This window comes from Dinoponera quadriceps, unplaced genomic scaffold, assembly GCF_001313825.1.
Source record: "Dinoponera quadriceps isolate SergipeBrazil2010 unplaced genomic scaffold, ASM131382v1 scaffold2600, whole genome shotgun sequence".
In the NCBI taxonomy this organism is placed as follows: Eukaryota; Metazoa; Arthropoda; class Insecta; order Hymenoptera; family Formicidae; genus Dinoponera; species Dinoponera quadriceps.
In genome coordinates, this window is record NW_014556795.1 from 2,293,310 (window position 1) to 2,318,943 (window position 25,634).

The 25,634-nt window shown below is 43.2% G+C and overlaps 1 protein-coding gene across 6 annotated transcripts in view; it reads right to left on the reverse strand.

The window, feature by feature from the left end:
• The window catches only part of LOC106748268 (protein N-terminal asparagine amidohydrolase), a 63,352-nt gene that overhangs the window by 2,531 nt on the left and 35,187 nt on the right, over positions 1-25,634 (reverse strand). For 2 of the 6 annotated variants that reach the window (XM_014626632.1, XM_014626633.1), the window contains 5 exons: positions 15,607-15,731; positions 6,183-6,370; positions 4,555-4,620; positions 1,549-1,731; positions 358-566 (listed from right to left, as the gene is read on the reverse strand). In XM_014626632.1, the coding sequence (XP_014482118.1) occupies positions 358-566; positions 1,549-1,731; positions 4,555-4,620; positions 6,183-6,370; positions 15,607-15,608 (648 nt within the window). In that variant the 5' untranslated portion in view covers positions 15,609-15,731. Of the gene's footprint in view, positions 1-357; positions 567-1,548; positions 1,732-4,554; positions 4,621-6,182; positions 6,371-6,672; positions 6,761-12,034; positions 12,333-15,606; positions 15,732-25,634 lie in introns of those variants that run through there. The other 4 variants (XM_014626634.1, XM_014626637.1, XM_014626636.1 and 1 more) reach the window with 3 other exon arrangements.

Consider the following 25,634-nt stretch of genomic DNA (forward strand, 5'->3'; position numbering starts at 1 on the left):
GTTTTAGAAATCGGCCACGACAAAGACCACTTCTGTTTATCTATTTTAACAGGCTTATTTGTTTCAGATGAATAGCGGATCGGAGCAGCGAAAATGTATCCATGCAAAGAGACATCACCCGCTCGAAGGAGAATGGAACGAAATGTGACATCGTATCGTTAAACAATAAAATGTACACCGAGAAAATATAGTTATTTTCGGGGACAACAATATCCTTTCTTCATTTTAACCACAAAAATAGTGAAGAAAACTGTTTTTTTCTAGTAAGTGTTACTACAGTGTCAGTGATAATAACTTGACGTGCATGTTGTTATTTTTGTAGTTAAAATAACTCATAGCATAGTTGCGCGCACGCACCTGCTGACCTCCGGTCAATTGTCTGGCGCTCCTCAGCGCCTGATCCGGGCCTTTGTCGGGGAAATTCGCGGGAAAGATCTCGCCCGTCTTCACATTCAACCCGATACCGTAGATCATCGGCCAGTGGGTCGCGCCTCTCACGGTGGTATTCAACTCGCCCACGCAGCAGAGCGTCAGATCGATCTCCACCGGTTGCTTGTGAAAAGCGGCTGCGGAAAACGATCGGCCGGGTAACGAACGAACATGCCGCAACGACGTTTGTCGACATCGATGGGAAGAAATTGAAATTTCGCGATGCAAATGTCTCTTGTGAGACATTTTTCTCGATATTTATCGGATATACAGAAAGATTTCGCTGCGATATCATGGAATATTTCCGTTCTACTTGCACACCACGATTCGTACACGACTCGACGACATAATTTGACACTACCTATCGAGTAAAAACGATGGATGATTAATTAATTTTTTAATCGAACGCTCCTTCGAGGAATTGCATCGCAACGTAAATTTAGATCGCGTCGTCTGAAAGTTTAATTGCACCTCGATAAGAGATACTTTTTAGCTTATCCGGAGTTTTGAAATAGATGCAAATAGCATTGAAACTTGTCTACTTGATAAAATAAGACGCGATGTCCTTGCTATTTATTTGCAGATGTAGTAACTTTGAGCGGAAGGCGTTTCTCCTCGGCAAATAAATTCCAGCGCGCTACTGAGAAATCCAGTAATGGTACTCAATGATGTAAATTAGTATAATCTTCGGCTCTTCAGTCTCACATTTCAAATTGCAAGAGTTTCTTTTCTCTTCGACCGATGAGAACGATGTAAAATTGTGAAAGAGGAAATATTTCTCTCTCCAAACTCATACACGTGTCTCCCGAGAGAATTCATGACTTACCGAGAAAAAAATACTTGTTGTAATTAAAATACTAAATTTATACTTATTCGGGATATGCATTCGAATAAATTTAACGCTTATGACGAACTTATGGTGTATTTACGAATATATATAACGGGTGAAGAGATAATGCTACTAGTATTTTTGTTAAGCACAAAATCACAGAGGACACGGTTAAGACGGCAAATAACTATAATTTCTTTCAGTGCGGTATGATAAAGATATAAAAGGCGGCGAAGCTCTCGCGTAATTATTAAAATGTGAATAAGATCTTATCATAATTTAATGCTTACAGAGTATGTTGTAGAATAGTTCCTCGGAATAGTTTCTCGGGTCGGAATAGCCGCCAACCAACTGCAGCTCCAGGCGGCCTTCGGGATACCCAAGGGCGAGTTCCGTCACCCTTTGAACCATCGCCGCCGCGGCGTCCTCTGTTCCAGAGCCATCAAGATGCGCCAGTGCCGCGGCGCCCGAACCTGTAATCCAAATTATGACTGGAAATATAAATATATACACACATATTTAAACACTTTTATATACTTCTTTCTATTATCTATATATCCCTATTAGAACAACTAATGCATAAATATAGCATTAATGAAAAGAAATCAAAAATATTTTCGTATTTATAATATTGTGTATATATATTTTTCAACTTGCTTTCAAATTAACATTTATTATTCAGGTAGTGAAATATAGGAACGTAATTTTGCTTGATAAATACTAAATTTATGAATGCGCCGCTAAAAATACCGTCATCTCATCACGGTCGAAGCAAGCAAATTAAATCATTAGAATTGAACCTCTTCCGCTATTTTAACTCCTACGGTGTGTTGTGGAATTAAAGGATAAACATGGAGTCAAGATTTCGTCTCGGGAAACCTTTCGGGCGAAATGAATTTCGTCGGAGTCGGGAGAAGCGAACCCGGACGAAGTTTATCAGCGCATTCGCGCGCGTTGTTATCTCTCGATCGTTACGCTTCTCTTTCGGAGAGGGAAGTAGTAATGATTATTAAAAGGGGAAATTAATTTGCGGCTAAACGTCGCTACCGGGCCGACTCGCTAATTACGGCGTGGTAATTAGCGCGCGAGCAAGCCTCTCTCTCTCTCCCTCCCTTTCGCCGTTTATTGCATCGCGTCGAACGAACGTGAGTGGTGAAAAGGACCAAAAGGCTCCGCTCACCGTCCGCGCGAGGCGACCGAAACGATTCAGCGCGGCCGTCGGCTCGATGCGATTTATCGTTGCGCATCCCGACGATAAGAATGGTACACCGAGAAGGTAGTAGTTAGAACACGCGAGCGTTTTCGCAATCTTCCAACTATTCTTTCGCAACCGAGTCCCAGCGTTGACTCCGAGCGCATTCTTACTCTCGTCTGCATAATCAGATTATCGAAACGAAGCGTAGGCTGCACGCGGGAAGAAAAAAAAATGCTACGTTCAAGTAATATTTATTCAATCCAAATAAAATAAAATAAAATCAATTACTACAATACTTCTTAGTAAATATTTATTTGAAAGTGGCAATTCTTTCGTTTCAGTGTAGAATTCAAGGTTTTACACACGACGAGAATTTCGACCAAAAGTTCGGGCCGCGTTTGGTTCCAGGACGATACACGCTGTCGCAAAAGTATCTCGCGAGAGTCCGACTAACTTCGGGAGAGGAGTGCAAATGCAATTCGGCGTTATCAATTTTACTCCCGATAATGCATAATTAATTTCAGAAAAATGGGGCCGATAATTAGTGACGATCAAGTTCACGTGTTCGCCGCGTCCGACGATCGCGAAAATACGGTCGCGAGTGCGTGGCGCGACTTCATCATCGACTACGGGGAAAACTCGTATTCGCGATCCGGCGCGATAAAAGGCGCTTTTATATCACGGACTGTTACTTAATTACGTACTTTCGAAGTCGCTTTCTACCTCGGTTATTATTCACTCGCAACCTTAAGACGATCGGAGACACCCAGCTTACGCGCTCGTCTCAGACGCGGGAGAAAGTCGGAGCGTACGCGGGGTGGCACGGCGCGCACAATGTGACGGGCCCCTTCAGCGGAATGAAATACGTTCGGAAAAGCAACGTTTATGGGGTCTCGGGATTCATATCCGTCGTAAGTAGTTGTAAACGTCAAGCCGGGGGAAGTGTACGTACTAGTTGAAAAACTAGCCGATGCGGCGAGCGAAATTTCAGCGAACACACGTACGCGGAAAAATCGGAGAGAAAGATTCCTCCTTTGAATTTAAGAACATTTTCCCAATCGACAACAAATGTGTTATTCTTTTTTTGTTTGGAATTAAGCAAACGAAGGGATATTTGATCTCTACAAACGTTTCTCAAATAATACGTACTTTTACGCCGAATAACATATTTCTCTTGGTTTTTCATCCGAATATTATAATGGTCGTCAAGCAGCAAGGCATTCTTTGAAAAAGAGTGACACTATGTCGACAAAATATTAAAGGACATTTTTCTTTGTTTCGGTAGCACAATATTTAATATCTAATGTTTTTTTCTCGCCACCATCGCGTTAAGTCGTCGCATTTTTCTAGTATTATGTAAAACCACGGGAACAGCCTGTTATTTTCCGTACCGTCGATGAATCAATAATTATTTCCGCGAAGCTCTTTAAATACTATATCGTAGGATTAGCTTCGGGCATTTAAACGACTCCGTGATATGGATGTCAATCGCGAGGTGAATCAGCATTTTTTCTTCCCCGAGCGGCGAAACTGGTTCTATTAAAACGGCTCGTCTTTTCGGAAGAAGTGGCGTTTCGCATCTCGCGTTACGTTAATCGTTGTACCACGAAGGAGAGTCAACGATCGTGCGAACAAGAAGTAGAGATCCATTGTGCGCGACTGGACGAGATGGAAATGGAAAAAAAAAAGAAAAAAGCGGCGTGACGGGGAAGACCGAGACGATTACGGACGTCGCGCGGCACTCGATTTAGTAATATTTTCCAGGGGTTTTTGCTCGTTAGCTCCGCGACTAATTTAAAAGTGGACGGTATTATATATCGGGTGTCTCTCTCCTCTTATTTTTCGACTTTCTCTTCTTAATTCCTCGCTGAGACCCAACATCTTTCTCATAGCCAGAATTCAAAGCCAATAATTTGAAGCGTTTGTAATTTTATAACTTCATACGCGTCACAGAAGACCGATCAGATCGCGTTTCGCTATTGCGTCATTCTGATATCTCCTTCTTCTCTTCCCCATCGACTGTGGTCGCGAACGACCGTTTATTATAGCGGAAGAAATTATATTTCGCAATGACCGCGACCGGACTTTCAGAAATACTCACCGGAATGCCTGACGACGACGATTATGCATGTGGTCATATCGTCCGAACCGAGGATGCTCACGTTCTCTGTGAAAGTGAAAAAGAACGGTTAGTGCGGCGGCGAGTGAATAGTGCCTGAGAAGGCTACAGATTGTCAGGATTGTTTGCTGATGCAGCAGTAACTTTCCACGATTACGCAAGCTAAGTTTTTTTTTGCAGTTTCCAAACGTAGCCACGATTAATCCGTTAAATATCCAGACTTTTCCGTAACTCGTACGTGACGGGGAGATCATTTCACGATCTCAATTTTTCAATTCATTTAAAAATAAAAATAAGCACGTCGCGCGGGAACAAAGAGAGAGAGAGAGATCTTCTCCGCACGGCGTGAAAGATCAATTTACGTTAATCGCGATCGTGATCTCCCTTCTTCTTCGCTTCGAAGAAAGTAACTCGTTGCTCAACCAGCGACGGGGCCGTTATTCTATTTGATAATTTTTTAATATGCCGATAAAAAGGATTATAAATACAAGTTGCGACACAACAACAGTGTTTCAAATTGGACGGAGCGCGACACTCAGATTCGAGAGAGAGAAAGAAAAAAAATTTATCACCGGCATTCTCGTTGCAGCGGTGACGAGTCGATATTTAAGAATATTTTCGAAAGAAGCGCACCACCGGAGCGTGCCGGGGGTACAACTCAAACAATCCGACCGTAATTTACCGTACGTTCCGAAATAACAGTGACGCGCGTCATCCGTCGATTTATCAGCCGCGCGGTTGTTTTTTTCTGTTTTCCTTTTTTTTGGATTCTCATACATAATTAAGTACAATCAGCTGTGTGGTTGCGGTGGCGCGTTGCGTCAATCGCAGCCAGCGATATCGTGCGGCAAAAGTTTGCCGGTAACACACAACTCGATATCGCCGGTCGGCAGATAACACGCTTGTGCGGATATATATTGCATCAGAGAGAGAGAGAGAGAGAGTATAGATAGAGAGGCCGAGAGATTGTTTTTCGGACAAAATATCTCTCCATTTCACTCGTGCCATCTTCCAAGTCTTAGATTCATTAATAACCCTCTGACTTCAGCGTTCTTATTTTTTTGGTCGGTTCTTACGTTATCTCGCATCACCAATTTTCTTTCACAATATCGTTCCGCCGCGAACGTCGTTCTTCCTTTCTCTCTCTTTCTCTTTCTTTCACTGTCCGTGATCTATCGGCTATTTAGCAAAATCGTCAAAGCATCGTCAAAACACCGCGTTTTATACGGAACTTGAATAAAAATAAACAAAAAAAAACGATCTCTTTGAAATGTTATTAACATGTAAGGAAGAATGTAAATGAGAAGAATTGACTCTTCGAACGAGTGAAACATTCGCTCGTGCGAAAAATCGCTCCGCAGGAGTGACGCACGGAGAGTACACGACATGTCGAGCAACTACCACGCGATAACCATCCGCGTCCGTCCCGGGGACGCGCGTTTCGTCTGATATTTATTTCCGACCGCTCTCTCGGGGCCGGTAATTCCGGAATAAATTATACGAGAGATCCGCTTACACGCGCCGTTTTTTGTACCATCACGCGACGCGGAGATCGCACATTTCAAAGCTGAGCGTTCGCGGCTACGAGACGAGAGATGCATCGCACTTACTGTCGTGCGGCAGAGTCGCGGCCATTTCTCGTTGCTGGACGTAGAGGAGGCCCACCGGGCCCACGAGTTTCGCCGGCATCGAGTGCAGCTGGGCAGCGGACTCGCGATATACCGGGTGGGCCGCGTAAAGGGACCTGCTGTCGGTGGGGACCTCCTCCTGCAGGACCCCGTTCACCACCAGCACCATCCTGCAAAAGAACAACATTTCGAGATTTCGACGCTCTTAAGGATGGGATTTGCATCCATTTAGTTGAATCAACTTCATTCCTGTTTGACTATGGGCGAGCAAATTTTTTGCTTGTAATAATCGAAGTTTGCCCGTCTAAACCGAAAGTTTGCTTCTCTGAAGTTTCAGAGGTTGCGAAGAGCCAAACCTTTGGTTCAGAGAACCATACCTTGGTTCTTGTAACCAAAAAATTGATTTGTCAAACAAGAATTTAGTTGATTCAACTAAATGGGTTTCTCAGTGTGTAGACTAAGAGAAACCTACTTTGACGATACACTCTTTCAACTTCTCTCTTGAACCTTCAATTCTACAGATTGAATTTCAATGTTACTTTCGTCATCCTATCTTAACGCTGAAACAGCGAACAAATTTAAGACATCATCAAAGCAGGAGTTATATTGTTAGAATTGAAGGTGAAGTCTATTTTTACTATGTTGTAGAATTAAAGGTCTAACATAGGGTCAAAATTTTGACTGGTGAGGGAACGACGTCGGTCGGTGTGTGATCACAGACAGTTTTTCTTTTTTCTTACATACTTCGCAACACGTCAAAAATATGACGAAGCGAACGCACGCAACAGATGGTCAGATAGCTGTCAAAATTAGATATGTACATATCAAAATTACACGTGTATATGTAATTCTGACAACTGTCTGCGTACGTAAATCATAGGTTCGCTTCGTCGTATTTTCCGCGTTCCGAAACATATGAAGAAAAAACCGTCCTGTGACCGACTGTAAATTAGTTCCGATTAAATAACATTCATATAATATTCTAGGAATATTACACGCTTATAGGAAAGTATACTTTCAGGCAATAATTGACGACGGTGATTGATTAATACAAAAGCGTTGTAATATTGATTGTGTAGTACATATATAATTTCGTGAATTCTATATATAATAAACGGTTGAAAAGTTCTATCGGTTCTCATTAGACAGATTATATCCGTAGGCTGCGCCGGCTGAGAAAGCGGTTTTTGTGTCGCGCTTAAAAACGCCGCACGAGGCGACAACACGTAGCGCGTCGACACGCATAAAATTAATCCCGGAGTACAATGTGCGAACGCTCCGGCCGATAATACATTCCGGCGGCCATTCTTGCACGACCGATTTCCATCTGATATATTCTTTCGTGACGTGCGCGGTCCTGACGGGACGGAGAAACGCGGACTTTGTCGCGGAAAGTTTGCGTTCAGAAGCATTCTTTTTTCTTATTCTCCATGAGGAGAATAAAAAAAAATAGACGCGGCATAATCGATTAGCAGCGATAACGGTTTTCCGATGAGGTGGACGTCAATAATGAGAAAAGTAAGTTTTGTTTCAGAAGAAGTAAGAAAATGCGAGTTCCCGGGAAAGCACAGTTTTCAGGGCAGGAATACGCTCTCTCAAGACGTCAAGCGAGCGTCTCAGCGCCGCGCGATAAATCATAACGGGCGGGATCATTAAAATTAATTTACGGCAACCGTAAAGCAAAAGTAATTGTCGCGCAACAGGCGAGCTGTTAAACCGTCAGGCACGCAGACTTTATCGAATATAAATCCGCCCGAACGCGTGGAACGCCCTCGTCCTCATTCAGTTCTCACAATGAAGTCCTCAGGTATATCTGGGTGCACGATCGGGGGCCGGGCATTGTGACAGAGGCTGGTTGCGAGGGATCAACGGCTATTGTCGGCGCCGCTCGCGTTAATCGTTGTTAACAAAACTGACGGTCGCCTCATCCACCGTCTTACGAACGAACTGCATCGGCAGGATAAGCCAAATTTGTTATTTCCAAGTAGTAGCGGGTCGATTGAAGAAATCGGTCTGATTTTTCAATCAAATCCGACGTTCGACGGAGACAAATTATTCATCGGTCGACATCCTTCACCGACAATTGCGACAGCGTCATCAGACGTAGGAGTGATTTGGTTGTCAAAAATAGGGAGTCAGTTTTAAAAAGAAGTGAGTCTTCCGAATAATTCGTACACGTACATTGAAAATGAAATTGTTTATCTGTCGCATTATTTCTCTAAGCGGTTCAAAATACTGAAGAGAACAAATTTGAATTCTAGGGAACAAAAAAATTAGACGACAGAACCCAAAAAAATATTTTTTAACTCAATCTTAGGTGCGTATTCAGATACAATAAAATTTTTCGCAAAAAGAAAACACAATCAGTAGTATTCATCAGCCGGTCGTTGTCTATTTTTCTGACAAATCTGATGAAAACAGTTTAAAAATCAAATAACGGTTCTTCACTTGGGACACAAACACCGCGTCGTCGGAGTCACTGTTCTATTTTCAATGAATCTTTTATTTTGTCTTTAAAGAAGCTTAGTCGATCATAATTTCTCGTGATAAGTTTTTCCTTAAAAGTTCAAGTTCGGTAAGAAAAAAGTGATTTTTTTTCTAAAAGTGGGGAAAAGTGAGATGTTTCTGAGTAAGTGGGAAAAAGTACAGAAAACGAGTCGTTGCCGTGCCTGCATTATTGTGAAAAATGTATCGTCCAAGAATAACTGAAAGTCGAACTTCTTCATCGACTCGATAAATATTATTATTGAAGTGCACGTCGACAAATTGCGCCGATAAGTGCTGTTTTGAAGACACCGTTTTTAAGAATTTGTATAAAATATAAGGGATAAACAACGATATGTTCCCACGTGTGATGTAAAAAAATAAAGATTCAACAAGTTACGTTAATTCTCGGTCGACGTGCCGATTAATAATACTCAACATTTAACATCGTCCATCTTCGTTATAGCTGACCGGCGAGTCCGGAAGAACGCGACGCGTCAGTCAACGAGTCTTCCTGAATTAATAATTAATAAAAGAGGAGAAAAGTGCAGAACAGGTTTCCCGTGGGGTCACGCGCGCTACAAGGCTGATCGCTAATTATATCGAAAGCGCTCGCGGAATGGGAAAGAAATATGGGATCTCCGCAAAAACTTGTCGCGTCGTTCGCGACACGCGCACGATTTGTGACGAGGATTAAAATAGACGTCGCGCCCGTTGGGACCAACCACATGGCGTGCCGCTCGCTGCTTCTTTCTGCGAGACAGCGGAGACACGGAGAAAAAATTGCCGACTCATATTTCCCATCTGATCTTCAACTCCACCGACAATTCTATTCGAACATATAAACACGGAAGGAAAATTGCCTTGTTCTTTATAGGATAAAAGTGTGTTCAAGTAGCGTGAGAGAGATGTATGTATATATATTTATTTATTATTGTTTACTTATGACAGTTCACGTCAATTATTATTATTCATCACAGCTGAGAGGCAAACTGTTTATAGCGTCTGCTAATTTCGGTGCATGCGCACAGAGGACGATTGTTCGTTCCCATAATCTGTCCTTTTTCTTCTATACTTCTGCAACACCGTTATTCATGTAACATACTTGTTGGACTCGTGAAAATGGACGAAAACCAAGATCAGCTTGGAATTTTACACGTATTCTCCTTTCAACAGCTGTGTGTGTTTTCCTACGTCAACAGGGCCTCATTTCACGTATTTCTCGTGACTATTTATTGACTGTCAGGAGAGAAACGGAGAGTTCCCGTCCATCTGTACAAGCGTCCCCAAACGATCTCAAGCGTTGCTTTATCCAAATGTCTTTTTATCTGCAAATGGCACGCAATATTTCTCGTGTCATTTCTCGTCTGTGACGTTGCGAATTGAATACGGTAGCAGCCTTAAATGATGCGCGAACACGAGTTGTTTTATGCGTTCAATCCATATGTACGTGTCATACACGATGTTCGACATCACGTGAATGGGTGTCTCCGTGAAATCTATAATTACACGAGTGACTTTCCCCCTGGAAACGGAGGAACGGAAAATTGCAGCGGTTGTCGTGGACGATGGTATCCCGAGGCGCGCCGAACGCCAAAATGTGCAACGTAGGTTTCGGTATTAAAAAGAGCATGGTAATCCGGACGAGATAATTGCATGTTTTGTATTCGGTGGAAATATCGCGACTTAATTATACGGCGGGCTCGTTCCGCGCGTTTTCGCAATTCCCTCCGCGAACGTGAATCTCTCGATTTCTAGCGGCGTAAATCGAAATTCTTCAGGATTTACCGCGTTATTCGTTATTTGTGCCGAGAGAACCCACTAATGAGCGCTTCCCGTCAACGTCGAATTGCAATGTCACGCTTTTCCGCTTTTACACATCACACTGTTATTGCAAATTCGTTTCGAATGATATCGGGGAATTATACAAATTATAAAGCCGAATTGAAACGTCACGAGATGATTTTCTTCGTAAAGATTATTTGCCATTTGCTATTGGATATATGGGCAATTAATACTCTTAATCAATCTTTCTGCCGTTCGAACAAATTTTTTTCCTGCTGTCACTATATTGACAAACATTTGTTGTTCTAGTGAAATTTCTTTTCTCCGTGCGGGGATTACTCGATTTTTTTATTTTAGGATATCAATATGCCTAATCATATCCTGGCCGTGAGACAGCGGTGATTTACGTCTGTTTGTCGATTTTCCTTCGGACCGCCGCCGGCGTGTCGAGGAAACGCACCATCCGGACACGTGTCGAGCGAAATGAAAAGCGGTGTATATTAAACGGACGTAAGAAGCAGAGTTGCGAAACTCATCCGTAACTGCCGCACAAGGCAGGAGAAATTGCTTATATGTAATTATTTACATCGTGGACGCCACTTCGTCTAATAATGAGACGAACGAGTGGTCTCTGTTTGTTCGCGGACAGCCACGTGGAAGCTTCGGCTCCCCTGATGCAGCACGTGGCCGATTCGTACTTATCGGTGAAGCTCGTTCGCATTATTCGGGGAACACCGATCTATTCCTGCGATCAATTTCCCAATGTCTAATATATCGTGTTAACGATAAATGTCTGGAATGACATTTACCAGAGAGTGAATCCCGCTTTTCATCCTTCGTCGTCAGCAATTTGTTATCTAATGCTAATAACACATTTTTTTAGTCGGAATAAATTTCAATCGTCATTATTTTCACTTCTGCGTCAACGGATTTCTGACGGATTTTTCCGGCTGAAGTGATTATCGATGAGCATTAAGAATATCAAATGTCGAGCGGTAGGTTAAACATCGTAAATCCATGAACATTAAGGACGCCTATCTCAAAAACACAAAAATACTAAAAAAATTATTTATTGGAAATATAAGGAGAATTATTCTTCCACAAGTAAATTTTTTAATATTTTTTACTCAATGCACGTAGATATACGACCTTTTGATTCAAATTTGCAATCCTTGTCGTACAAAATTGTAGAGTCCTTGAAACTCTCGTTCCTTTCGACCATGGTTGCAGTCACGTTTGATCGCCCACTGATTAGAGTGAGATTCTCATTCTTTCCAGCGGCTTACGCTTTTACTTTTGATCCGTCTTATCTCAATAAGATAAAATTGTTTATACTATACAGCACCGTCTCATTCGTTGCTTTTCATTTTTCTCAAGCACTTATCTTTAGAGATTCCTTTGCGTGGCATCATGTAATTTATATAAAATTATTCACACAATTACCAATATTCACGTAATTAATAATATTTATATTTACATATGAATAATTATATTGTATATATTTATACGATAAGTATATTTTCATACATATCATTCCTTGATATTCTTATCATCTAGCCCCTTACGTGATATTATTTTCCCTTATCCAAACTCTCGCGACAGGTACCCGTGTCTCACTGCACGAGCACTTTTACTACGAACTTCCGTCTCACTACCGCCAATCGACGTCCTCCGAGACTCACGAGGTCTGCACCACTCAAAATCCTTTCCCTGCGGATCTGTCGAAAATTCACCGAACAACACTCTCTATCGAAGATTGCACAAACGTTAATAGATCCCGAGCGTCCTTATCGATTTATCGCTGTCACCCACTACACTTGTTATCGTTCGTGACAACGTGTGTCAACGTTTTTATTAGAAAAAAAAAAAAAAAAAAAAANATGGGATGCGCACTCCTCAGAACGATCGCTTCCGGTCCATGACGTCGTCGGACGAGGCAAGGGATCTCTCGTGCCGATTGGCGAATCGCGCGTAGGATCTCGCCGAGCCGATCGAGAATCTGGCCGAGCGGCGACTGTCCGGTGTCGCGGCGATTTTCATTCAGTCGTCGTCGACTGATTAACAAATCACGCTAGTTATGGCCTCCCTTATCAGCCGGCACGCCGATTGGACGGCCGTGTGGACGCGCAGTCGAGCTGTGGGACGGGTTAAAATCCAAGCGGCACCAATCGGGGCCGGGTCGATGATGTCGATCGGATATCGGAGCACCGCGAACAAGAAAATAATATGTTCGGCCGTCGGGCGGGCTTAGGAATCGAAATCGCTTCGCTCCCCGGTTTTCTTATTTTCCTTCCTTTTTGTTTGAGCCTCCCCCCCCCCCTCTCGCCCTCCTGCCGACCGCGCGCGTCGGTACATCGTGAGAGCGTTGCTCGTTCACTCGCGACGTGGTGGTAGTTGAGGAAACGCGGATTGTTGCGAGCGAAATTCGCGAAAAAAAGTGCCATGCGTTGTTTACAGTGGAAACGGCCAAAACGTTTCCAATCTCGATTCCGAAGCGTGATTTCAGCCGGATAATATCAAAACTGCATAAAATATGACTAATACTTCATGTGGGAAGATCGTGGCGACGGTATAGTCGTATTGTGCAAGAAAAAAGAACAGACGTCAGAATTTTACATTGCGCAATAAATAATTCATACGGTGCGGCGCGGTAACGATCTAAAAAATATAGCGATAGGTGCGTGCGCGCTACTTTACATATTAATTCACGATGATGTCGGTCTTCGTAGGAATATTTTGACGATGCGCGTGTATGCGACAGGTGAGAAAACAGACGACAGCCTGAAAAGAAGGATTGGTGATACTTACTAAACGCGTTTATAGTCGGAGATTTCGACGGAATATTCGGTGACTCTTACGAAATGTGATATTGATTGTCAAATATTTAACATCTGTTATATATCAAACGTTTTGTTGTTATTATTGAATATTTGATAAACATTGTGAAATCATTCGATGTCATCTTTACGAAATATTTGGTAATTGTTAGTATTTATGTTGTTACGACAGCTAAATATTTGGTAACTATCAACTATATCTATACTTATCACTCATAAATATATCTGCGCTCATATTTTGAATATATCATAACAATGAGAAAAAGATTGTCTCAAATGTAATGTTTCAATTTGTTATATTGAAATAACATAATTTTATATGAAACATTATTTCGTTTCGTTGAATTAAACTGTGTTACTTGATCGAAACAAACACTATTGTTTAATACATTTTGTTTTTCAAATAATATATATATGTATATATATTCACGTAACAAAATCTTAGAACTACACGTTTACTTTATTAATTAAATTATCTCGTAACAGTCACTTGGATGTTTGGCCTGCGCTATTTATTTAAATTATTATATAGTAGCAGCTACCAAATTTTCTCGTTACTTGAGAAATCCTTCTTTCAGTGTAGATACCCGCGGTATTAATTAATCAAATGCATAACTTTTACGACATCGTGTACGAGTATCGACCTGATTCCATCCGATCCGATTTGCGTTTGATAACGTTTTCACGCTTCGTGCAGTGTTTGCACATTCGGGCGAGAAATTCAGTAACGAAATCAGATCCGAGCGATGCGACGGTGCTGGATGAGTGACGCGCGTTGGAAGCTTTTCAAGTATAATCACGAGTAATCGCGGCCGAGGATCTCCTCCCGTGAAAAGACGGCCCGGAGACGAAGGAGCGGGTGACGCGATACCATCTGAATATATGTAGAAACATGGAAAACGGTCAGCTCGCGCGTATTTTTACAATGAGCGGAGCGAGAAAGATACCTCGGCGACCTGAATAAGCAGCTGCAGATGCTCAATCTGGCCAATACCGACGGAGAATAAAAACGAAAAAAAGATACCAACTTCGCAAGCGGACTCTCTGTGGCGGCGTTGGAAGGATTTTTAAACGAAACTCGCGCTTTCGTTCGATTAATCTCGTCTTCGTCAATTCCTTAAGAAGATGGATAAATGGTTACTGCAAAAGACTAATTCCGACAGGAATATATTCATCATATCTTGAAATATTTTGATGAAAACGAACAGAAGAAATACTTATTAATCTGATCGAATAATAAAATAAATTGCTATATTTAAAAATTATCTGACGAATTGTACTGAACGAGAAAAGTGAGAAATGCTTTCTTTCTTGTATGTTCGCGTTTTAATCCACTTTCAAAGCGCCTGAAGCTCACGCCTTCCTCTGAATAATTGATTCAAATAAATACAAAGTCACGTTCCTCCCTCTCAGTTATCAGAAACATGGCATCGCAGCAACCGGAGTCATTAGTCTACCTGAAGTTATGTTAATTTTCTCTCCCGCTTAACTTATTCCCCGTTTATTCGATTCCAGACGTGCGATAACATCACCTTCGAAATACCACCGTGACGTCTTTTATATACAGGATGATGCTAATGACACGCGTGACGCTTGAAAGTATCAGCCATGTAAATGCGTCGACATAATAATGCTCTTGGGGCTTAAAGAAAAAAGAAATGAAGAATAAAAAAAACACATTTCCGTCCTCAACTTTCCATCTATATTGTCTTCTTCATCTACGTTGCTTCAACTATTCGCTTCCTTGATGTTCACAAAATAGATTTTCTCGGGACTTGATTTATTTAGAATTTATCTCCGTGAGGGGAAATTCAAAAAGAAATCGAGAAAATTAAAAGTCACTCATCGCTTCTGGTCTTCGATGTAGGGTTGGATTAATAGTTCCTCCTCCTTCATAAGGAGGCTGCTAGGATTCCAGTTATACAGAATACATCAGAATTATCCTTTTGCAAGAGAGCAGGGGAAGTACTGGTATTGTGGAATACCCTATGATTTTCTTAAGATAAATCGAAAACTATTAAATATAATTGAAATTAGTTATCACTGAGTTGTAATGTCAAGTATTTTTTACAGCGTGTTCCTCCTCTAACAGATTTTGTTTATCTATAGTAAAATGAATGTTATATTTGTCGAAGGCAGATTTTGGAAGGGTAATATGGAATAGGTCAAGTAAAACGAAATACCTCATTTATCTTGCAAAAAAAGTAATTTTTCTCGTATTTCGATATTAATGATCGAATAATCTAATAAATAATTATTATATTATATATTTATTGTATTGTGATCTATTATAAACTTACATTTCTATACTTTTTGTTATAATAATGTTGTGATATAAATATACGTAACATTATATTAGTTTCATCCCATTGTATACATTTTTTTTTAACGACTTCAGCTTCTAACGACATGCTTCTTTGGTATCCTGAAAGAAAGAAACAATAGAGTATAATATGCAATACTTATAAAAAGTGGCGAGTAACATGAACTATTCCGTAATATCATCGCCATTTTTACCTATTTATCGTACACAATGGAAATGTACACCATATGATATTTGCAAAACGGACTACATTGATACCCCGATGGAAATATTTTGCTGAAATATTCTCTCAAAATTGACCTCATTTCATTAATATACGCAGTTTTAGTTTAATTCAATATATCGTATTAGGCTGCCGCTTTGTAGACTAGATTAGGAGTTCAGCGGCTAATAATTTCACTGCTATCCTATCTACGCCGTCACTACGTAGACTTAACAAACTAGAAATCGTGGTATTCTACATTACCCGACTATTCCACGTTACCAGCGCTTCCTCTAATTGTTCCAGTCGACTATTTCCTGTCCATTGAAGATCGTTAATACGCCAACACGAAGAACAACAACTCGTCAACGATAATCATTCACTCATCGATGAGAAGAAAAACGGCCAGACAAGATTAATCCCGGATGCCGAGGGGGTAGTAGGAAGGCTTCGGAGAGACGGAGTTCGGAGGACGAACGGAGTATCGTGAGTGACAGCCCTCCGAGTACGAATTGATCGAGAGATCGGAGAGATCGCCCACCCCCGAGGAAGTCGCGAGGAAGGAAGGCAAGAGGGGGCGGACTCTTCGAACGACGCGATACCATCTGGATACACACAGCCGGTCTCGCGGCGGGATTAGGCGCGTAGGAAACCTTATCGACGTGATCTCACGGACGGGCGGGTCTCGGGAGAAAAAAAAGGGGAAAAAGAGAAAGAAAAAAACACCCTCGCATCGGAGATGAAGGCTCGGATCTTCCGCGAATCCTGGAACGAATCGTACCGGACGGACGGTACCACCGGATGAATCGGAGCACTCTCTCGACTCCGCTCCGTCGACACGCCTCCTCGTTCGAACGCGTTCCCGGATCGATCGGACGATTTACGGCGGGGATCGATTTGATCGACGATTAAGAGGACCGCCGCGCGCGCTTATGCCTCGCCTCTCAATGTCCGGCAATATTTCTCTGGCTGCGCGCGAGAAACGAAAGTATTAACTCTGCCGGACGGCTTTTAACGCGCTGGTACGCGCCGCTGATTAATGCCGGCCGTGCGTTTTCCGTGTAAACGCGCGCGGCCTGAATTTATCGCGCTCGAGAGAGCGAAGCTCTCGGGTTATACCGGGTGAAACGATCGAGCGGTGCTCGCACTGAAATTCCGTTAAAATTTTTTGGGGTACCCATGAGTAGTGGAAGCTCTTTTTGATACTTATACACAATTTTATCTTGTTTAACATGATAACTACACGATTGGTTTGCTCGGGATCAGTTTTAGCCCCAGCACGAGATCAAATTCAACGGGTCTTCCAGATTTTGGTCCATCGGAAAGATCGAAATCACCGAATATATATATATTCATTATGTCACAATTAGTCGTGTCACTTATCAATCGGAAAACAATGGAGACAAATAAATATTTCAGTACCGATTAGTGACATACATGTATTAATTATAAGAAAAATCATCGTTGCAACTGCATACTCACAACAATAACAACAATAAAATCTAGTTAGCTCGATCAAATTAGCGGATTATTCGTAATTAGAGCACAATTTTCTTGCCAGAATAGAGAATATTCTGCTGAATGTCCTCAGAACATGTTTCAATTTGCTGTTAAATCGAAAATCATCTTTCAAATTTCTCATTTAAGACAAAGACACATATTTTCGTTGAAAAGCCTAACAATCGTAGCGTATTAATCGAAACAACTGGTTTCTTCGCCGCATGCCAACGGCGATGAAACTTGCTTGGTCGGGATGAAATTTATCAAATTCGAAGAAACCTTTTTCTCAGTGCGCTATAAAATACGTTTCGCGCCGAAACTAACTGTAATTTTCCATCGGTGTAAGCCGGAAGGATCAATCGCACCCCGAAGAGAGAGAGAGAGAGACGCTTCTCGCTGCGCCGTTGGTCCCGGGCTTCACCTCGTGAAGTCGCGGTCGAGAATTCCCATGACGCACGGAAAATTAGAACCGCGCGGACGATGAGATTATACGGCGCGGTAGGTAGGTAGGTAGGTAGGCTTGGCCATTGTTGCACGCCGCACGAAAATTACACTCTTCAAAATCCATTGTACCAGATTGCCGGTCGCGGTATATTTTCTGCGTCGTCCCCGTCGTCTTCGTCATAACCCCCCCTCCTCCCCTCCCGTATTGTTCATCCTCCGGACACTCGCTTCCGATACGACCGGGCTGCTCCTCGCGTGGCCGCATCGTCGAGATATATCGCGTGAGATGCACCGTGATGATACCGTCAGACGTTCGCCTCCCCCTCTCTTTCTTTCATTAGTCCCCCTCAGTCCCAAGTTCTCTCTCTCTCATTTCCTTCGTTAATTATTTACATATCATATGCATGTGCAGTATTCATATCGCATTGTGTAATCTCTCCACGCACGCTCACCCTTCATATTATTTATTTATCATGCAAAGTAATCGTAAAACAAAAGTATCTCCATGCAGAGGCCTAACTCGGGCATAATTCAAGGAGGTTAGCTGTATTAATATATTTTATTACTTGGTGTGTGTGTGTGTGACGTGCGCCAGTTCCCCTTCCTTAGATGGAAGATGAACCGAAAACGAACAATAGCGCGCGCTTCGGCGCTCCCCGCGTTTCTCGTTTGTCGGCTTATTAATCACTTTCGCGAGCGATCAAGCGCCTTTTTCCGCGTGCGCAAGGCGGATCGCGCGGTGAATGGGACGAACGGGGCACCAAGATTGTGCATTGCAGTTATTCGACGAGCGCGTTATTTTCAACCGGTCCGCTTTTTACTTCGCGCCATCCGGAGATAATGCGTACATGCGTGCGTAACGAGAGAGAGAGAGAGAGAGAGAGAAAAAGGCAGCCGAGAAAGCAAAGTCATTAAGATATCGTTGGACATAAATGTCTTCTCGCGAGTATCTGGAGCAAAGATAAGAACCTCGCGGAGCGAGAATCGGGATGTACAGTTCTGTTAAAACGACGGCTCAACGGCACCGGGAACTGTCCGGCTCGAAGAACCGTTCGCGGTTAAGTCGCGGTAAACATCGATCTCGCGACGACGATGAATTTGCATCGCGTCGAAAATGATTCTAATCGAGTAAACATAAAATTCGTAGCTTTTCTTCTCCTCATAACCTGCATTCTATTAAAGTGCGTCTATAATAATATGGCCAGGAACTGTATGTATATATAATATATATGTCGTTTCAAATTAACATTTATTATTTAAGTAGTGAAATAAATATACAGGAACATAATTTCGCTTGGTAGATACTAAATTAATAAATCAAGTTCCCTTGCTGTGTGCGCCATTAAAAATACGGCGCTGCGAAATAAGCGGATACATGAAATACCTCAAGACTAGACAGTCCGCGATCTTTTGCTGCAATTCAGGCCCTCCCCTCGATCCTCTCTCGAATTTCCCCGCTGAAATAATTTCGCCCGCGTCCCGATTTAATCGCGAGTCGTCGTGTGCGAAGGGAAAAAATCGCCGGCGCGACAGAGGGGCGGGTGGAATTACGGCGATATCGATCGAGAATCAGCGGTGAGTATATGCAATTATTGGAGGATGGTGGACAGAGGGGAGGTTGGGCAGCGATCCGCCCGGGACACAAAGGCGGTGAGGAAGGGACAGAGGAGGGCAAAACAGCGAGGCCCTTCGTGACCGTAATCGGTCGGGAGGAGGCCGCGCGCAGATCCGAGCCACACGGAAATCCACTTGAAAAGTAGCCATTACCTTAATTATCGGTCTTTCTAACAGGTTACGGCGTAGGAGAAAGGGGGAAGGGATACGTGGGGTAGATCGCGTATTCGTCAGTCCTTGTCGAGAGATCCCGCGGAATTCCTCTCGCGACATTTCCGCCGGGATTTCGAGGAGGGAGGAAAGTACGGGGGAAACTTCAGATGCGTAAAAACAAGCCGGCGGTTTGATCTTTTTGAAATGGGGAGGAAATACCAGAGGAAAAGCACCAAAGCTGACACATGTATGGAAAATGAACACACCCGTATTTCTTGGCGATAAACATAGAGAACAAACGTATAAACGTGTGATGATCACATTTTTATCACAATGCGATGTAATCACGCTGTGACTTCAGCTTAATTTTAACTTTTTAAAGAACATTACGTCACATGAACGCAAGATGCGTGCACGTTCTTGGTATGATTATAATTAATTCTATTAGATATTTTCCTGATATCACGACACACAATCCAAGCAGCATGTGCGCACGCATCTATTCTTCTTCTCACATGTTGACTATCGCGAATACAAAATGAGGTTAGATTGAATACATCTTGTTATCTGGGAAGTACGGAACTTTGTCCACTCCGTGCAATAAGTGAAGCTAAAGTGGCAGTTTCTATTTGCTAATTTGATTATGTTATTAGCGTTAGTTGATTTTCCCTCGACGTGCTGAAGTTGTCTCGAGATGTCTTCTTGTAAATTTTTATGTAACAAATTCGCGGTGAGTGATCTATTGGACAATATTATTTTATGGTAAGAATTTCAAACTTTTTACATCACTTCTGACCAATTTTTATCTTCCGTCCATTCGAAAGGAAGTGAAAGCTAATTTTGCTTATCACTCGAACGTAATAGATGTCCACGGAGGATACTATTAGCACGGCGACGGAGGAGAACGGGGAAGTAAGAGAGACGACGAAGGGGAAAAAGGCAGGGGGAGCCAATTAAGTCGGCGGAAACGAAGGCGGAGAGGCAGCCACGAGGCGAGGAATAAATCGTGGCGGCGGCGGCCGAGGTGCAGTGTTCGCGCGAATTAATCGCGACCGACTCTCTCGAGTGACCCCTTCGATCCGGCGGGGAAAAACGAAGTAATTAAAACCGGGCTGGAATTCGAATAAATCGGCCTCGTGGACGGAACAGGGGGAGAGAAAGAAAGAGAGAGTCGATCGACCTTTAATAACCGCGTATCGGCGTTCACGAGGGGCTCCTCTGCAAAAGGATCGAAACGAAAAAGCCCCGATCGAGCGAGGCATCGCTCACTTAAGGAATTAGCGGTAATGGTGGTGCAGCAGCATCGCGCAGCCAACTTTGTTGCACGCTATTTCATAATGCAGGCGGGGGGAAGTGGCCGCGCCGCTTGGCTGAGAGGGTAAGTTGGCTAGTACCCGCCGTTAATTCAGAACGCTCTCGTCTACGGCGGCGACTAACGAACTAATTCGTCCGAGAGGAACTTCGTGTCTTCGTCTAGCCCTCTCGGTATCCGCGGCGTTGAAAAGCCCGGCCGCGTAAAACGGGAGAAGCGGACTTCGCGAATGTCTTTTAAATTCTTGCCGCATTTATCCTCCCGCCGACGCACGCACGTGCGCACGCATATCCGACGGATAGGCGGTACACGCGAGCGGCCCTCGCGACTGACGGCGCGCGATCAAACGTCGATTTATCCGCGATCTCCATCCTTTTTCAGACCACGGCATACCACCGAGCAAAGCTCCCTTATCCGCTTCCTCCCCCCCCCCCTCTGCGCACCGATTACTCGCGGAGAGAGTGCACGCCAAGCACGCACGCAGAGACGTTCGCGCGCGCACCGTCTCGTACACGGGCGTAATTACGCTCGCACGGCAGTTATTTATTTAAGCGCGCAAAAGGGCCGTAGCCATTAACGAGTGCCTCCCTCTCTCTCTCTCTCTCTCCTGGAATCACCCTTTTTCCTCGAGACGTCGGTATTCTAATGGCCGGCGCGATTCCGCCGCCGACGACGACGACCTCGAAGATGGAGCAGAGTTCGTGGCGCGAGATGCCTCTCTCTGGTTGTTATATCCTATTAACCGCCGGAGTTTAATCCGTTGACGCGGGTAAACGAAGTGCCCGCGAGTGAGCGGGAAGCAATCGAACCGAAATTGATATCTGTACGAAATGATCCTCTTTAAAACTATCATCACTTAAAAAAAAAAAAAAAAAAACTTTTTCTAATAACTTCAAACGAAACCTCTTAATGGAAAATCCTGTATATGTATTCTTACTCCACCTATATTGGCTATTAAATAAAGAGGGCTAATGGAACCGAGCAGTACGCGGACGGAGGATGAAATTTAATTTGAGAGACTCTCGAAACATTCGCGAGAGGTTACCACGATGTCTCTCAGCCCGGTTCTAATCCGGTAATTGCATACACGAGATCGCCGTTCCGGTCCGCCTTGTCGACTCGTACTCGAGCGTATTGAGGGAAGAAGCGCTGAACGCCCGGACTATCTCCGTATAAATCGCCGTGGAATTCCAAAAGGGTCGAGCGAGTACAGGCGGTGAGCTCGTTTAACGATTAACGGATTTGGAAGTCCGTGTGCGTGCACAAGTCCGATAATTAATCGCGTCGCGTGATACACACGGCGATACACACCGAACCGTTGCCCTGGAAATTATTCGCGATAACGACGCGAACTTAACTCCTTAACTCTCCCTCGCCGTTCGACTTCATCGAGCGGAATTACATCGGCGACACGCAAAACCGAACGCATCATGAGTGAAAGACAGATAACTGTTTATTTAACAGAGTAATTTTGCAGAAGAGCCGATTCTCGTGGTTTACTTACTTAGCTATGACTTCGTACGAAAAAAAAGATATAAATAAAACTAATGCAAGCTAATATAAGCCGAAAAAACGGACGCGAAATGTCCCGATTTCAGACGTTATGTCATCTGAAACGGCATTTTTATGGACATGAAATAGAGGCAGTAAAACAGCGTTTCGTCCTGGAAAAGCTTGCGAGAGACAGCGGTTGCGGAAATCTTACGCTCATTAGGGCACGAGCAAACGACGGCGAACATGCGAGGACGTGGCTGAGGTAATTCTAATGCGCGTTAAAATAGCGTCTTCTCCGGTGTCTCGAAACACGAGGATGTAACCGCGGATGTAACCGAGAGCCCCGTATCGGGCATCACGATACGTGCGCGTATATATAATACGTACACGTCGTCCCGGTCGTCTCGGGCTTGATTATCCCGATGGTGATCCGTATCTGGTGGTAATTAGGCGTCTAATTAAGCCGGTTAATTAATCACTAAGCGCGCGTGCAGTGCGCCCGGACACGACTGGCTGCGGTCGGGATCGTTCAGAGAGACGCGTTGCAAAGTGTCACCCGTTAGAAGCTCGCGAATTCACGTTCGCCACCGTAAATTTCGCTCGGCCGTACTCGCCGCTCCGATGCTCGCTTTAATTATTTAATCGAGCGACCGTGGATAACGGGGAGTGCGCTTGTCGTAAGCCTGTTAGTTTCTTCACGTAATCGTAATCATCTGACCGGAAAGAAGCCGCGTGACGTGTCCCAATTTGCGGGAAGCGGGGGAGTTTCCTCTCCCGATATCGATTTGATCGCATTTATAATCGTATCAAGAATTTTCCCCGTTTCGGACTCTTCACGTCCAGTGACGAGTTATGTAATGATCATTGGAGGAATGACAAATTATTGAAAATTTTATACGTCCTTTGAGCTGAGAAGGACCGCCGGAATCGACGAGTGTAATTTCCTCATCTGACGATTTTAATGAAACGCAAATATCCGTTTGCCTTTTCCTCAGGTACTCTAATATCTTGGTCGAGATTCCCTTCTATTCCCCTTTAGCTAACAACTTGTAAGTCCCGTTATCACACGCAAGGGGCTCCATATGAAGATGGACAAGGTCCTTTTTCCACTCGCGTTCAATATACAAAGCGCTTTGAGGAGCCATCGTTTGCGAATAAATTGGCAGAAGGTTGCACAATCAGATTTTTGGTTGTTCGAACGAACCGACCGTGAAGATTCTCTCGGTTGGGGAAGGGGGGGGGGGTGTACGACCCTTCTTTCAGCCGCGGGGAGGAATGTGGTCGATAAATGACATAGGACAGACAGGGGCCCATTGATGCTCACCGACGAAAAAGAGAGCCGGACCGACGGCAGGTCGGAACGGATAAAGGCATTATTGTCGATTGTTCTTTCATACTAGATCGCCGGTTGTAAAAACGCAACGAGCGACTTCCGCTAATCGTACTAGCGGTACCGCCAGGTTTCGCGGTCGGGCGCCGATGTACCCGGTGACTTTCTAAACGTTTCAATAATAGTTCCGAGATGTCTTGAGATATAATTTATAACCGTCGCAAATCTGTAGCAAACTGCCTTCCTTGCGATTAAGATCGAATCGGTTTCGTTAATAAATCTTGCTTCTAGTGTTGAACTTGATTACTTGCAACATGGAGTCCGAAAATCTCTTGTATTATCTTAAGTAACAATTTAGGATTAAAAATATCAATTTTGGTATATTTTAGATACAATAGAGAATTTCGTGTTACTTTCACACAGAGAATGTATTAAAAAATATATAAATATAATGTTAAATTAACACATATTTACCTTGTTAACATGCGTTAATAAAATAAATGTGTTAACGTATATTTGCGTACTTTTTTACACATCCTCTCCATGTTAGAATAATACAAAATTTCGGTGGGCTGTTTTTAACAGAAACATTTTTTATCGTACATTGATTATTTTTGGAACGATGGAACGAATTTTTACTCATTACCTTTTTGCAGGAATGAGATTAATTCATATCAATAAATTTATTAATATTTTAAATTTATATAATTTTTCCAATTATTTTTCAATAATTTTACTATAATTAATATCCTGATTAAAGTTTTCTTCTCTATTACACAATTTCTCTTTTATTTTTCTCTACGTTCATGAAGAAACCTGGAAGGTAATCGCGTGCAAGTGACGTGAATAATATCAATAATGCCAAATGAAAAATCAAACGTTCGCAACAAAAAGGGCTTGCACGCGAAGGAAGGAGGCGAAGGTTCAAGGGCGTTTACGTTATTAGTTTAATTCACACGACGGACCGCTCATACCGACCGGACGGAGAGAGAGAGAGACAAAGTGGCCCAAGCGAGTTCGGAGTGATGGCCAACGATTAGGGTAGGATCCGAGCAGGTAATTAGAAAAAAAACGCACGTGTCCATTACCCGTACACGTGGGCGATGCCGGCCAATCGGTACGACCGCCACGCTTTTATTGGCCAATCAGCATCGATTTATGACACGCTACACGTGACTCGCAAAAGGACAGCTTCGTTACACTCTCGCTGGTATCTTACCTTGCTGTATAGGGTATGCCGGGCTCACTAGCTTTACTACCTCTCATTTTCTCTCAATTTAAAACCGAGGATTTTTTTCAGCAGCATTATTACCACAGTTGGGCGTTCATGCGTAAAATATGCGTTCCAAGTGACTGACTTATCAAATACCCTTCGTAAATAAATTTTTTACTCGAAGTAAATATTTTACTTGGAAAATACTTAATATAAATCAAGTAAAAATTTGCCAAAGGCTGCTGGATTAATTGCGTATCGGACTCTGGCATTTTTTTCTGTGCAAGTTTTCCAGAGTTTACAATCTTAACATTCACGGTTGCCAAACATTTTCTCTTCGAGATTCAACTCTAAATATAGCTGTGATTAATCGTCGCAAGTTGGTGTTCAGAATCTAAATTTGAGATAACGAACGAAGAGCAAAAAGAGAGACGTGAGGCAAAAAAGCGTCGAATAACTAGGAGAAACAGCGATTATCGTCGGGCCGGAAATACATCGAGTACGAAAAATCATGGCCGCATTTGCGCCGATCAGAATCCGGCCACTGATAAGACGAGTTTCGACGCATGAGACGTCGGGCACCGCATCGTCGGCTTCGTTGGCCCGTTATCACGACGATTCGATTCCTCGGTTCGATCTCTTCGCATCCACATGTTCCCGATGCGTAAACACTGCGGGCACAATCTATCTGTTTTCCCTCGCGGTACGAGCGAGCCGCCGATCGGCGCGAAATTTTCCACTGT